Raw genomic sequence first — 16,027 nt, 5'->3', positions numbered from 1 at the left:
AGAATGGAAATGTTTCCGTCTCCCAACAATTACTCCAGAAGACAAAATCTGACACTGTCATGAGGTTGTGAAAAACAGATTGTAGAAGCACACTGAAATCTGCACATGGACAGCTATTACATACACGTGTAAAGAAACATTTTGCACATCTAACATACCTACAAGTTAAGTTTCCCTAGCACACAGGACCCCTTCCCCCAGTGCTCTACTAACAAGACTGCTGGCTGCTCCAATATACCTGGAAGAACGAGGATTCAGAGCTTAGTTTGCAGGACAAACCAAGGGCCACTGTATAGTCTCATCACACTGATTTTTTTTTTTCCATAATGATAGTAATTAGTTTTCTTAAGTAGATATTAGCCTACTTAAGAAAAATGGCTAAGACATGTATAGTTATCAATTGACAAGAGAATATTTTAATAACTTTATGTGCTCCTGACCTAGAAATACAAACCACATATATATCTTTTTCAAATTATTGTCTGTGATAAAAGTAACACAATTAATCCAGAACAATAAAACACTATGCTTAAATTCACTTTACAGGAGTGGTCAAGATCTGAGCTTTTACATGCAATAGATTATGTGCAACAAAACTCCTCCATCAGACAAGCAGCATAATAAAAACTGAAAACAGATGACTGCTTACTCAAGAGCCTGGGTTTGTTCTTTGTTTTGCTGTTATTCTATTCCCCTTAATAAAGTTCAAAGTGATGGTGTGGAATAAGCTGAATAGTGGTTTGTGTTTGATAATTCTTTTCATCATGAGAAAGCAGGAAACATCATGGTCCAACAAAGTGCCAATACTTTTCCAAATCCTTTGTGAGAATTAATTTCTCATAGCAGATCAAGAACACTTTAAAATTTTAACTTCTTAGAGTACCTGATTTCAGCATAAGTGATTTTATTATAGATTGGTTAATTTTTAGAACATGCTATCAGAAACAATTGCTAATAAACCATAAAGGAACACTACACACCATTATCATCTCCTGACAAAGTCTGGCTACAAGATGCCATGATCTAGCATAATCTGATGTCATGGGCAGCATATCCAAACAATCTTAAGCAATTCAGGCATCTGATTTTCTTCTGATGTTCCAAATGTTTAGAAAATTAAGCAATTTACTTTCTTCAATACTTCTAAAATTTCTACTTTGATTTGTCAAAAATATAGACTAGGACTATAAAAAAAAGTCACTGTTACGCTTACTTTTATACTTCTTGAACACAGGTCAGAATAAGCCTTGCTCTATTTAGTGGTATGTCCAAAGGCTGTAACCATAAAAGCATCTACATTTTTCTCCTAAAGCCTCTGGGCAGCCATCAACTCATCATATTCCCCAGACACTGACGGCTATCCCATGGCGAGCCAGAAGGTGCAACTTGTTCTTACGCATTCAGACAGGAGGGTATCTTAATCACACGATTGTGTATGTGCACTCTGCCACACAGATGGGACTGAGGTTATTTGCACGAGCACCAGACCATATACAGCAGATGCAGAGCTGCACACATTTTCCGTCTTGTTGAAAGACTAAGCAGTTCTGGCCCTGAAGAGCCTGTATTTATAAAGCATCTCTGTTCAAGGCTAAACTGCAGGAATGACTACTACACACCATCATTAAGAAGCACGTTCTGTGCTAAACACCAGGACAGTTTGAAGATAGGAGCTTCCAATAAATTGGAGACAACACAAAGCATTACCTAGATTAATCCAATTAGATTTACTATCTTGCCTTGGGCTTACCTCGTCAGAGAGCTCCCCAAATTATTTCTAGTTATTATTCAAAAATACTTTTTAAATACCACAGCCCCTTCTCAAAAGAGGAAAAGCAGCAATCTTTGAGACCAGCCACATTAACAAAACCACACCGTCCACTTTCAGCTATATAATATACCATTTCCTCCCTTTATTATAGTGTTCTCTAAAGGTGAGCTTTTAGGGTATTCCCAAGCTGTTCAATGACTCACCTTCTTGAACACACCGGTTCTCAAATGCATTGCCTCTTCCACCTTTGTTCTATTGGTCCAGAACTGTATTATATTAACTAGTGAAGTGAGATGCACATGTCAAATGACAAGTCAAATCTTTCTAGAATTGCATCATCTCTCAATCTGCTACAGGTCCTTGCAAGCACTCACATCTTCTTTTGCTCCACTATCACACTTGTTTCCTCCTCCATGCACTTCACTTTAGGCAGAAAAACTGTTGGGAAAAGTAAGCATTATTTTCACTTCCTATATCAGCATGGAAAAAGAGGAAAATCCAAAACTCTCAACCTCTACACCACCTTAAGTGAAAGGCCAACATGCCTCCATCATCCACCAGCATGGTGTGCAACTGTGTAAAGTTGGTCAGTACAGAATTAGATCCTTTTTAGAGGGATAGAATAAAATATGCACCATGTCAGAAAAATTAGAAACAAGTCTGACAGTTTAATAAACAAAATTACTTCTTTAGAGTAAGATTGTAAACCACGTTCACCTACACTGCTAATGAGTGAAGTACAACCAACCTCAATGTTTATTGGAAGCACTGTACAACAGCACAGGAAAATCAGCAACAGGTACAGCAGTCCAGAATCATTCCAGGCAAAACTACAGTGCTAACTAGATTCCTCCTGAAAAAACACCACTAGCTGATCTGCCTAGGACTCCAGTAAGCCAAGACTTTCACCTCAGAACAGCTGTCAAAGACAAGTAAAAACAATGCAATTTTTATGGTATTAGTTGGCTACATGGTAAGATCTCTATTGTTGACATTTTGGTCTGTAATTTCCCGCATAAACACATACATGCTATTAATCCAGTCTACTCAGCCATATTCCAGTTATTTACTGTGTACAGACATTTTAATTAACATATTGAAGCAATAGTTGAAGACGACAGTTTTATCTGTTTTATGTTAAAGTTCAAAAGACACATGACCATGGATTAGACTAAAAAATTTTATTGAAACTTGTCCAAAATCCAGTCAGGCACACAATTAATCCATTCCACCAAGGCTTGACATTCTGTATGGCATAGAAAAATGCAGCTCAACAAGTTGAAACGTCAAACAACTAAATTAGTGAAGTTAAGGCACTTGAGATATGTGTTAATTTAGCAAAATTGCATAAGAATAACATTCTACTTTGAATGACACAGTCCCTTCCAAGATTCAGTCTAAAGCGTCCAAATTCTGTAACCCCCTGAGACAGGGGAGAGGCAGAAGCAGAAGACAAAAGTCTCATCCCTATTTTCCTCTGACTAGTAACCTCCAAGGCCACCACAGTCTACAGAAGGAAGTATTACTGATTCAGGCTGAAAAAGATTTCCTGTAGTAAAAGTGTTGAACTACACAACAGTTTGGGCTGAGGCACAATGGCTTCCACTCAAGGATCCTTAAGGCAAAGTATCTTTGAGATGAGAGAACAAAAGGAGAGAGCAAAAAGCACATGCATTCAACTGTAAGGCTAAGAAATCTTTCCTGGGGTAACAAGGTTTATCCTGGGATTAGGTATCTCTGTCCATTTCCATATCCTCCCCCAAGGATAAAAAACTTGGAAGAAAATCAATGGAGAATGCAAGAACTTCCAGTGACCAAAATCTGATACTCTTGGTTTGTCAGGGCTCTGAGCAGTAACTTGAAAGCCAGTCACCAACTTTTAATTCATGCTGCAGATAGCTAGTTACCTTTGTAATTCTGGTTTGTATTTTTAAGAGTGTGAGCATTGGTCAGTTTAAGAGCATTTTTTCTGGCTCTGAGCCAATGCTTACAACTGTGGCAGTTTCAGCATTTGGCAAAGAAAGTTTGTAATGAATAATTGAATTAACTCAGTTCTACCTACTGAAAATTCTCCTTTCACCTGCGAAACAACCTCTTACATCATCCAGCATTTTAAGTACTCTTCTCAAAAATGAGATACAGTTCTAGGATATGCACATTCCAAACTGGAATTTGGAGTACACTCCAAGGGTTGTGCACAGATTAATGGAAAAGATTTCTAGGTACATAAAGATGTTTTCCTCAACCATGAAAAGACATGACAGAGAAGCTATTGTCATCTGCTATGCACAAACAGGAAATAAAGTGATAAATATTTGAGGGAAAAAGAAACATGGAAAACATTATCCAATTGCATTTGAAGTACTGTTTCTAGTTAGTCTATGCAAGCATTAAGTTCTGAATTTCACTAGAAGTAGAGTTGTTTAAGATGTAAAGCTTATGAAAAAGAGATTGCATCTTAATACTCTGGGTGCTTCAGAGAAAATTGCTTGTTATATTTAAGGCACTACACATTGTCTTTGGTTCAGTGTTTAACTATCTCATTCAGTGTAAAGAGAGGTAGCACGAACCATACATATTTAGCTCTTCCATTCCATTACATATAATTTCGGAGTCACCGCTCTTCTGATGTTACAGGTTCTGGAATCCTTTAACTCATTAGGAAACTGCAGGAATAACAAACATTCTTATTAATTTTATAAGAAACAAAAGGTGTGCAACATTCTACTTACCTTTTGTATGTGCTGAGAAAATCATAATGAGAAACTGGGCCTGATGTAACTACAACATAAGCAGCTGTAGAGAAGTTGCTTAAAAGCAAGTCTTCTAGTAACTTAAAAGCAAAGACCAACACATCTTACCTACAACAAAGTTAGCAAAAGTAGGTAAGACCATTGCATAGACCAGAATAAAAGCTGACCAGTTATTAAATGGGGAATAAATTCAGCTCCGTCATGGTCTTGAGAAAAGTCTTTAGGAAATAACGAGTTTTACTATCTAGCTATTTTTAAATAAGAAATTATTTCTTATAGAAAGTGGATAATATTTGCCCATGGTATTAGCCTTCCAGGCAAATTAAACTCACAGAAGCTGAGAGGGTTAGAAACCTGGACCCTCAACATGTATTTATTCCCTCAAAATGCATAAAATCTAGTAAAGCCACACAAGGTATGTATACCTATCATATATATATATACAAAGCAGTCAATTAATAGTGTTAGACTCTTTACAGAAGGAATCCCAAGATGCATGCAGCTTTAAAGCATCAGCCACCCTCCTTGTTCTCACAAATAAGAATTAATAATCAAGACATACAAATATGGAGGAAAAGTAGAAAAAAAAAAAGATACTTGTTTTCAGTATAAATTGGCTGAGATATCACTATGAAAACATAAATAATTTTTAATAAGTAATGGCATGAAAAGGAGAGTACCACAATCTTTCCTTTCCCCAGACTGATAAATTGTGATATCCACCAAATACCATTATTTCTGTATCAACCAATATTGTCACTCTTTCAGAAGTGGAGTATATTTAAAAGAGTATTTCCCACCAAATTAGATATCAGAAAATAGGCCTTTGCCTATTTCTCCATTCTAGTTTATATTAATATTACCAGACAAAGAATACCAGTCAGCAAGCAGAACAGATTCATTCATAAGCATACAGTCCAAATTAAAAAAAAAAAAAAACCAAAACAAAACCAAAACACCACAACTTCTACTTTCATGCTCAATCTTTAAGTCCTCATTTGTGTTTATCCACTTCCTTCAAAAAAGTCTATGGTGGTGAAGCTGTAATGCAATGCACAGGAAAACAGTGACTGAAGAAGCAAACAAGACATACCTGTATGGGTAGCCATGGTATTTGGATCTGAAGACAGAGAGCAACCAGCTGAAGAACAACACCACCAAGCCAATACCAGCAATACACATAACTGCAAGAGATGCAGAGTAAGATTCTGGCTGTGACACCACAGTAACTAGGATTTTCAAAAGCACTCTAATATTTACAGATTTGGTCACAAGAGGCTTCTATTGGAGACATTAAGAACAACTAAATTAACATCAATTTTCTTTCAAATTCCTACTGTAAATCAATTTTATACCACTGCTTTAAGAGAAAGCAAGTCCCTTCTCTCCCTTACTAGCAAGATGCTGCAAAGCATCTTTATATCACACCATCTCCCAAAGGGTCTTTGAGTTTATCTTGCCGTTTGCTAAGCAACTCCAAATGCTGCCAGAAAACCAAACAATTCACTTCTGCTTATAGGTGGGAAGTATACAAAAAGACACAGTACAAAAGCATTTCTATTAAATAGTGTATCAAAAAATCTTTACTGAATGTCTTCTCTTAGAGAGAAAAGTATTGGTACTTACTTTTTCTTTTCCCCACATCCATGTCAGAAGTAGCAGCTTCATGGAGGAGTACCATTCCTAAAGTAACACCACCATCTACGAATGCTGCTTAAGGCTAAATCAACAAAATACAATAGACGCAATACAATATACTCTCATTCCTAATCTTGCAAATTCAGATCCCACAGAGGAATTAAAACTCAATGGAAAAACTAGACTCCCCAGGCAAACCAGCAACTATGGGGGAGAAAAAGAAGCAACTGAAAGGCATTCATAACATCAACTGCTAAGATAAATAAAGTTTAAAATATAAACTGGAAGGTACAGTAGGTCTCAACACAAAATTAAAACCATGCGTTTATCTCAGCTTCTAATGAAACAGCATTCCTTCCCAGAGAGGTCAGTCCACTCCTACTACTGCTCTACTCCACTGGAAAATCCCGAAAGAAATTCAACTTCTGCATTTTACTTAGCTAATGGAATGAATAAAATGCATACAATATTTAATCTAACAGGATATCTTCTGAGTAGCAATATTTTAGACTTTTCTAATTCTTCAATTAAAAAAAAATTAAAGCTTCTAAAATTAAGGAAGCACAGACAACTTGAAAGGCCTGACATTTGCAAAGAATGAATCCTAGCAAAGGAAAATAGTGGATCCAGCATAACAAAAAACAGAATTCCCTGAGATTTCATCCCATTTCACTATAGATGTTCAGTCCCAATCCTCCCCCTGAAACGAGCAACACTTATAATTAATTGTAATGGGACCGTTAAGAAATTTTTCCATTTCAGATGCAATCTACTTCATCACAAGAGAAAAGTGACTTTAACCTACAGGAATCTTGCCAACTTCTACCATTTTAAATGTCTCCAGTGACTGCTAGATTGAGTCCATAATGTGATAGATAGCAATAACACAAATAAACATCAGCAAAAAGGTTCTAGGTTGAATTTGACTGAGCGCAGACGGACTGTAATAATTAGAAAGAGATCAGAAGTCTCCCTCCAAATGAGATAACTTTAAGTTAAAAAAATCTTTGGTAATGAATACACAGGAAGAGAGTAAATTTAACACTTGCATATTTAAACATCAATTGTTTACTTTATACTATTTTATTACAAAAAATAATCAATCACTTGCTGAAATTAGGACTTTGAATAGATAAAACAAGAAGGAAATGGGATACATTAGCAGAAGTCACTCTGTTAAAGAACAGATGTTGCAACAGAAGAGGCTTGTTAATCATTGCCAAGCAGTGAAGAAGACAGGTACTTGAATGAAGTTTTGAAATTATGTGCCTGTAGTAAGTCTGCTATTCTGTATGCTTGTGTACTAAAAAACATAAACAACCTGGGATGGTGAAACTGCAAGAAAAAAATACAATATTAAATGAAATTAAAAATTCTGAATAAAAGATAAAATGCACAGGCTGGCACCAGTAATAAGACAAGGAAGAAAAGCTTGAGTCAAACATGACTAAAGTTACAGATGATGGATCAAAAACATACATGTGGGAACTGAAGAACATTGAATTTTAGAGTATTCTTAGGACTCCAAAGAAACATTTTTATACAAATAAGAAAGCTCTTATTTGTAAAAAAAAAAAAACAAACCTCTTGCCTTTCCTGATGGCATAATACTGGCATGAAAAAATCCTGAATCATTAGCATGAACAAGTGCTAAGATTAAAAATAAAGAAGGTAAGCAAAGAAATAAAAGAACAAAGATTGGTAACAGAGGAAAGAATTCAACACCAAAGCAAGAACTAAGTAAGCGAAATTGAAGAGACATGCACAGAGGAACAGGGGCTATCCTGAAGAATCTTACAATTCCACAAAGACCCACATCTTTAACACTGTACTCAGTTCAGTCATTAAGCAAGGAAGAAAGAGGCAAGAAAGCAGTAAACATTTTTCTATTTGATTTAAAGATCACTGGCATAGGAAAAATGTAATTGTCAACACAGAAAGGCTCTACAAGCTTCCGCATCAGTATTAGGTGACAGTTACAAGCCTTGACAAAGTACTCCCATAGAAAAGGCAGCAGCATAAGCTAACAGAAAAATCGTCACCAACCACATGCTTCTCAGTAGGAAGGATACTAAACAGAAGAACAATGTGTGTTTCTGCCACAAATTGGGCTTGGCTGCTTCCATGGATATAGTTCTGTAAAAGACAAAAAGTAATTGAATTTAGAAAAGACTGAAGTCAACTTTGACATGATTAACAACAGCTATAGAACTTGGAACTGGATTTTGCATTCTCTTTCAGGAGACAGAAGTTGTAGCACAAATTTTGTCTGTTGACCACTGATTTTTTGGCAAGAGCTGTGTCAGCATCAAAAATCCTTCTTCTACTAACATGTGCAATCAGCTCAAAGTACCATTCAGACTATAGTAAGTGCAAGTGCTGCTACAACCTTCATGGTCCGGATCCCCTGCTCAGCAGGGCAAAATACCATAATTATGCCCTTCTGCGCCCACTGTGATCCAAGTCTGATCCATTCCCTGACTTAGATTCTTAGGTTACGTACACTGCTCCTCAGTTTAGGGACAGTCTCTTCATCCTGCATGTGAACCCTATTCATTTGACTCCAGAACCAAGCATGTGAAATCTTTCCTATGGCATACCAGGAAATGGAACATCACTACCACTATCCCTGAAGCTTTATTCTTCAATCTCAAAAAGGCTTAGGAATGATACAAACAGAAGAAACAAAAGGAAGCATTTTCAAGGAAATATTTAAAATATGAGAACTTCCACTCAGTAAATTGGCCCAGTTTTATTTACGTTAATAGTTTACTAACCAACTGGGTTAACAGAGGATTTGGAATTTGTGAAAGAATGCCATTTTTACTCCCTTATGGGAAGCTATACATCACTATGGTTGTGATGTTATATCCAAGTAGAAAAAAAAGTTGTTGGATAAGCAGATCCACTTTTTATGGAAGAATACAGAGGGCCTGACCCACCTAACCAGGCATGAAAAGTCATTCTACCAAATTAATTCCCTTCTGAGTAAAATACATGAGAAAAGCCAATATGTGAAGAGCATGTGAAGAGATGCAATGCTCTCCATACATATTGGCTGCTTCCACAGTGTATCCCAATCTATATCACGTACAGAGCAGTATATTTCAAGTGATGTTAAAACTGATTTTTCCCAAGAATGGTATTTCCTAAGTCTAAGGTCACTAGACATTAATTTACCTCAAGAATCATGAAGAAAGATGGTTTGATATGGAAGTCATTAGATGGCTATATGAGCTAAAAAGACCACGTTAAACATGAAATTGCCAGGCTCAGCAATGACTGTTTAGCATGTAAGATTAAACAAACACCTTTATTTTGCTGTTAGCAATTTATAACTATTATGTCTCTTCATCACTGGAGATACAATATATGTACAAGAAGGAAAGCATATGTTACAGGTAAATAAATGCTGAAAAGAAAACATGAAAACAGGTAAGAATGGTTAAAAGAGGCATAGGAAGTCAGAGAAATGGAAGAGATCCAGTAATTTAAAATAATCTACCTTCAGAACCTAAGCAAAAAAAGCACTGTCATTATGCTTCCTTCAAAATGTATCAATATGTTTACTTTTACATTCTGGAGAGATGGGGAAAAACAGGAAGGATACCAGCAAGATAGATGACAGAAATGCTTACCTTAGGTTCCGAAGCAAGAGAGAACCCCCTCCATCCAAGTAACTTGTTAACAAATAGTTTTGGTTACCCTATATGCTATCTTCTTTACCCTAGAGCATTATTTTAGTACCTTCTTAGCTTTCTGTGATTACTAGAATAATCAAAGTTTCCTCACACAAAAAAACTCCCAGGTAACACTTTGGAACCAGTATATCCCATTTCCAACAAAGTACCATCCATCTGACTGCTAATACTTTACTGCACTTTGAGCAGTTTCTAACAAGAAACTGAGCATGCTGCTAGACAATAAATTAATCTTAATATTTCTCATCTGATCATAGAATGGTTTGGGTTGAAAGAATCCCTTCCCTCGCCCTGCTGGCCACATTGCTCTGGATGCAGCCCAGGACACGGTTGGCTTTCTGGGCTGTGTGTGCACATTGCTGGCTCACAGTCAGTTTTCCATCCATCAGTTCCCCCAAGTCCTTCTCCGCAGGGCTGCTCTCAATCCACTCCTCATGCAGTCTCTATCTGTGCTTGGGATTGCCTCAATTAAGAATTGCATTTTTTATTCTATATCTTAAAAGCTTATTACTGAGCACAGAAAGCAATACACCTAAAAAGCCCCTAAGCACCGTCTGTCCTTACTCTTAGAATATCACAGAACTAATACCACCACTCTTACAGAATTAACGAATAATTGAACAAAAGACTGCCAGAATGACCTTCCTATCAAAAAAGGGAATTCTAGGTAATGGTTGAAGTTATGACACAGCAATTACACAACAAAGCACTTCACTTTGGATTAAGATCAGTACTTTGTGATTTCTTAGTAGTAAAGCACAAGTTTGCAAACAGAGTTTCTTCTTTATTTGAGCCAAGGAAAGGATAAAGCCAATTGGAAGAAAATCTAAATCTTGACTGGAGCTCTAACACTCCTTCTGCTTCAAATAAAACAACTCCCTTATTTTACAGGCATATTTTAAGAGAAGACAGATCCTCTCTGAACTAATCAAGAGCTCTCTAATCTGCCATGCTCACTGCAGAAAAGGTTAACCTCACTGACTTACAAAGCAGCTGCCAAGAACAGAGTTTGCACTCTGACTTGCCTCTTTTATTATCAGCCTTATTCTGTAGAAACACAACAGAAATGCAGAAAAGAAAACAAAGAAAATACTTACCACTTGTCCTGTATGGGGATTCTTGTGAGCATATGGTGGACCTCTAATGTGGTTCCACATCTGGCCTGATGTCATTGCTAACACAAAACACTGAAAAGGAAAGAAGAAACACTATTTAATAAGGTTTTTTTTTTTTAAATTTTGGTTTTACCCAATCTCTTTTTATTTAATTCCAAAATGGAATACTGGTTTGGAATACAGTCTTAGGCTAGGCATTGTGTTACATTTATTTCTATAAAAGGCATCCAATCAAGCATTAACTGAGCTTAAAAGATCGAGATCAAATAATATTATCAGACTACCAAAGTGTAAAACTAAATGCCCCTCATTTTCCTCTACCAAGTTTAAGCATCTTAAAATACAAAAGGTTTTAAAAAACGGAATTGCTACAAAACTCATGACAACAGGCAGACAAGAGTTGCAATTACTCACTAAAGCAGCAAATGCCCAGCCAGTTTTGTTATACAGAAAGTCCAGATTGCTTCCACGCAAATATACAAGGCCTCCGATGACAGCCAGCAGCAGTCCTAACATCAACGGTCCAGCATAGTTTGGTGGCCTTATCACACGAATCTAAACAGAGGATATTTACATTATTTTCCCTCACTGGGATTATACCTTATACCCACATTCCTGCTAACAAAACTCACAATATATTAGAGTGGAAAAAAATATCAACACATACACATATAATAAATCTGACTTGGGAAGCAAGTAATGCCTCAGTTTTATACACCTTCATTCCACTTAGTAATTTAAAAACTGTTCTCCCTCCATAAGAACACAACAGGGAGAAGGAAGATGAGTTTTACTATCAAATACAGAATTAGACAAAATATTAGAACACAGAATGTATGAAAATATAAAGATGTGCCCAAACTAGATTCTGTAGACAAGAGCAGATCGTTAGCCACAGAACACAGACATATTTCATAGTTGGAATTACACAGTAGGGGAGTGCTGTGAGGTGGTGATGGGGAAAGTCTGTATATACTTACATTGACATCAGTTCTGTCAGCCACCCAACGAGCAAGCTGTTCAGCTGCAAAGCCACGCACCTGAAGTTCATATGTGTCACCCCGTTTAGGCTTCCCTTTAGCAGGAAAGTTAATGAAGGTTGGAGCAGAATTCATGTTTAGCTGTATTTAGAAAATTCATAGAAGATACAGCACCATGAAAGGTCTGTTTAGTAACATAATCCTATTCCATTTGTTTCTTGCAACACTCTCACTAAATCAATCAGAAAAAGTAACTATTCAATAGATTTCATTGACAATGACTTAAAAAGAGTAAAAACACCACAAAGTAGCTTGTATTTCTGTATTTCACAAAAGTAATCTATATACTCCTGCAATTTCGCATTTGTGTTCCATGCTAGTTTCTCCTTTTAGTATTGAGGAACACAATTTTTTTAGCTCTGTCACTAGTTGTTCTGGATGTCTTAGAAAAAAACTGTTACTTAGGAGTAGGCTGCTTTTTTTTTCTTTTTAACACAATTGAGCATGCTTTCTAAAGTGATTGACATTTCTTTCTTAGCACTCAGATCTATAGCTAGCGATTCAAAAGATTCAGACCAGCTAAAAGGATTATAATAATAATAGGTAAATAAAAGTAGTTGTTTCCAAAATGGAGTTCTAGCTTTTCCTGTTTTTCCCATGGCATTTCAGGTTTTTCAAATCTGTTTCTTCTCTACATAATATTTTTGGGAGAGAAATCTGCAAAATAGGTATATATACAATAATTTATAAAGGCTATATGTTGGCGGATTTTTGATGTAACAGTATGGGAAAATTTAACAATAAAAGACATCCCTTTCCATTTGTCCACTCCATTTCTCCATTTAATAAGATATCATCACCTAAATTGTGTAGCTTTTAAATAGAGACGAGTATCTCTTAGCAAAAAACAAAAATTGTCTTGCAAAACTATCATGAACTATTAATGGGATCTACAATTCCAAACATATGTACATGGAATGTTCTCATACATATTAAAAAAAATCTGGTTACATAATGTTAATAGAAAAGCAAAACAACTGGGTACTTGAAAAGAAGTTAACCCATACTGAAAGACTAAACTGTCATTCTCTAGTAATCTAAAAATCGCAGTAGCTGCTCCCAATGACATCAGTGCTCTCCATCTTGCCTCTTCATGTATCATTGAAGATTCCATTAAGAATTACACTGTAAGTTATTATAGGAGACAAACTCAGAAAAAACAGAGAAAGAAATTTGCTCCTTGTGCCTATTCCAGATTTGTCAGTTCTGTTAATATTACTGCCAACATGCTACTGCCCTCTGCTCATTTCTTCTAAGAGTGGCAGCTTTTAACTGTTCAATTATTTCTTTAATGACTAACACTGAATTTTGTGAACATCTTCACCTTCTTACCCTCAGTCTCCAAAACATGAATTAAAGATAACGTTAGAAGAAAAAAAAAAAAGACATTACCATCTGAAATACATCCGAGCCTTCATCAAAATCTACCATAGCAAAAAAAATCTTATTGGTAAATGCACTGGAATATCGCCAGGAATTTGCCAGAATCTGGTATTCCTCATCAGCTTGCCTGTAAAACACACAAAGTGAGATGCTGTATCATGTTTGTCCAGAAACATGTTATAAAACAGCTGAGGGAGCTGTAGCCACCCACCCCATTAATGGATGTATCCCACACCCCCTTACATTAATTTTCTACTGTTAAAAGAAAAAGTTTAAGGCCAGACACTCATCTAACTATCAAGTGAAGCATTTAGCACCATTGTTTTTTTAAATGCAAAGGCAAGTTTTGAGTCCACGAACACAAGCAGTTGTAATTTCTAACTGAAATTTGAAATGGAAGACAGCAGATCATGGTTTGCTAGTCCACAGAGCATCAAAACTGGTGTGTCCTCTTTTCCATGTCAGCGAATGGATGGGAAACCCGTTAACTTCAACTAACTAGGTATAAAAATCATCTTTACAGACCTCTGCCACCTGCAGATTAATACACAAAAGTCATAATATGGTTAAGGATCCAGCCTATTATAATTGTAAATACGTGCCAATCAACATATTCATTAACAGCAAATTTTAGACTGCATGGCCAGCAGTAATTCTTCAAACATTTTCTAGCAGGTCTTGCCAGGAGAGTTGAGTTTTCACCCTCTTTCTCCAGAAGCCTATCAGTGTGAACATTGTTTCTGCAAAGCAGAGATTATTTTAGGAGGGAGATACATAATTAAGGACTCTGTTGTTTTCTCACATATGTATTTCCCACACATTTAATTTCAAAGATAATCCTACTATAGTGTGCCTAGTATATTCCTCCTACATACGTGAAAGTTTTATCCTATTCTTAAATTTAATATCCTACAAAGCATACGATGACTTTCAAGTTCTAATTTAGGACTAAATTGAGCCCATACTTGCACACAACACACTGTCTGTGAGGCTGAAGAGCAGTGAACATCACAATCACCGAGTAATTTCTGGGTGGTGCCTTCACAAGGCGTCGAAATTTGTCACCATTCATTCGAATAACAGATCTTTTACTAGCCCACTCCATTAACTGGTTCACTTTTTCTGATAACACCATCTGAAAATAAAGACATAGAAACACTTGATATTTTGGTTGTTTTTTCTAGTCTTACAGTACAATCTTGAAGGTTTTCAGAACTGACAGAACAAACAGCTGCAACTCATAAGAACATTGGCCACGTGGTGTGGTCCTTCATGAAGATTCTTGAAGGTGTTCACAGATCCTTTTGAAAGTCATGCTAATATTTTAAATTTATTTTTAATACACATGCTTTAAGCACTTAGTATTACATATGCTGGCAAAGACTGTCAGCTCACTAGTACTTTCTCACGTTGCTAATTGTAACATTTCTTTCAGATACACAGATTGCCCCAAATCTCTCCACAGTGTTTATTCGACAGTAAGTGTTAGATTTCAAAACCTGGTGGAAGTGGAATCAACACCAGAGACAGAAGCACTATGGAAGTGAGCTCAACATCAAATAAAAACTTGATTCAGTACATATCTGGAGAACTCAGGAGTGCTCAACACTAAGCTCTTCTTTAAAAATGAGCCAATCAATTCCATAACATTATACAAAGAAGTATTAGATAAGTGACAAACCCCAAAATGTTACGCTTATAAACTACTTCTCTACTCCTCATGAACATCCTTCTTCAGATAAATACTTTAGGGTAAACAAGAAAAGATTCTTCTTCGACTTGCAACTGGCACAAGTATGTACGGAGGAATCTTTTCAAACCCTAGGAGGCAACCGTGTGGACATGACACCTTTGTGATTACAACCAAAGCCAGTCAGACCACCCGCTCTCCCCCTCCAAATCCTGTACTGTAGGGAAACAACACTCTTACAAGTGCTTTTTACAAGAAGAGAAGAACCTGGAATTAAACACGCTCGAAAATAAACGAAAAATTAGAACTGCTTAATTCTGAACAGACAAACGCCCCGCTCGGCCCCCAGGCGCGCCCGTGGGCTCCCCCTCAGAGCCTGGCCAGTACCGCCGAGAAGGGCCAGGCCTCAGGCTGGGGAGACCTGCGGGCGACCCAGGGTGTGCCCAAGCCGCCCAGGGCGCTGCCTGCCGGCCCCCGCCCCGCCTTCAGCCTCCCCAGCGCTCGGCGCTCCACCACCACCCCAGGCCAGCGCCCGCGGGAACCCACCGCGCCCGGCACGGCCCTGCCCCGCGGCGCTGCCTGCTCCGAGCACAGCGGCGGCCGCAGGCGGGGGCAGCCCGGGGGCAGCGCCTCGCCTCACCTCCTTCCGCTTCTGCCCCGCGGCCCACGGCCCGCCCCAGGCCGCCAGCAGCAGCAGCGCCAGCACCGGCAGCGCCGCCATGTCCGCCCCGCTCCGCCGCCTCGCGCCCATTGGCGGGCGCAGACCCACCGGCAGCGCGGCCCCGCCCACGCGCCTCCTATTGGCGGCGGTGCCGGCCCGCGCCTCGCCGCTGGCCTCCCATTCGCTGAGCCCGTCTCCGGCAGGTGCTGCCGCTAGCCCATAGGAGCAAGGCAAGCTGGAGCCCTTCGATTGGCGGAGCCCCGGGGAGGGGGGCG

The 16,027-nt window shown here is 38.0% G+C and overlaps 1 protein-coding gene across 1 annotated transcript; it reads right to left on the bottom strand.

The window, feature by feature from the left end:
* Positions 1-2,937: 2,937 nt before the first annotated feature.
* Positions 2,938-15,857, bottom strand: MAGT1 (magnesium transporter 1). Its single transcript, XM_074915374.1, has 10 exons — positions 15,732-15,857; positions 14,367-14,536; positions 13,411-13,528; positions 11,959-12,099; positions 11,393-11,533; positions 10,961-11,050; positions 8,235-8,298; positions 6,151-6,225; positions 5,618-5,708; positions 2,938-4,437 (listed from the first exon to the last, which is right to left on the bottom strand). The coding sequence occupies exons 1-10, from the start codon at positions 15,840-15,842 to the stop codon at positions 4,422-4,424; spliced, it is 1,017 nt and encodes a 338-aa protein (XP_074771475.1). The 5' UTR covers positions 15,843-15,857; the 3' UTR covers positions 2,938-4,421.
* Between the last annotated feature and the right edge of the window lie 170 nt (positions 15,858-16,027).

This window comes from Athene noctua, chromosome 11, assembly GCF_965140245.1.
Source record: "Athene noctua chromosome 11, bAthNoc1.hap1.1, whole genome shotgun sequence".
Classification (NCBI taxonomy): Eukaryota; Metazoa; Chordata; class Aves; order Strigiformes; family Strigidae; genus Athene; species Athene noctua.
Note: the sequence above shows the minus strand (reverse complement) of the source record. Positions and strands in the feature narration are given on the sequence as shown.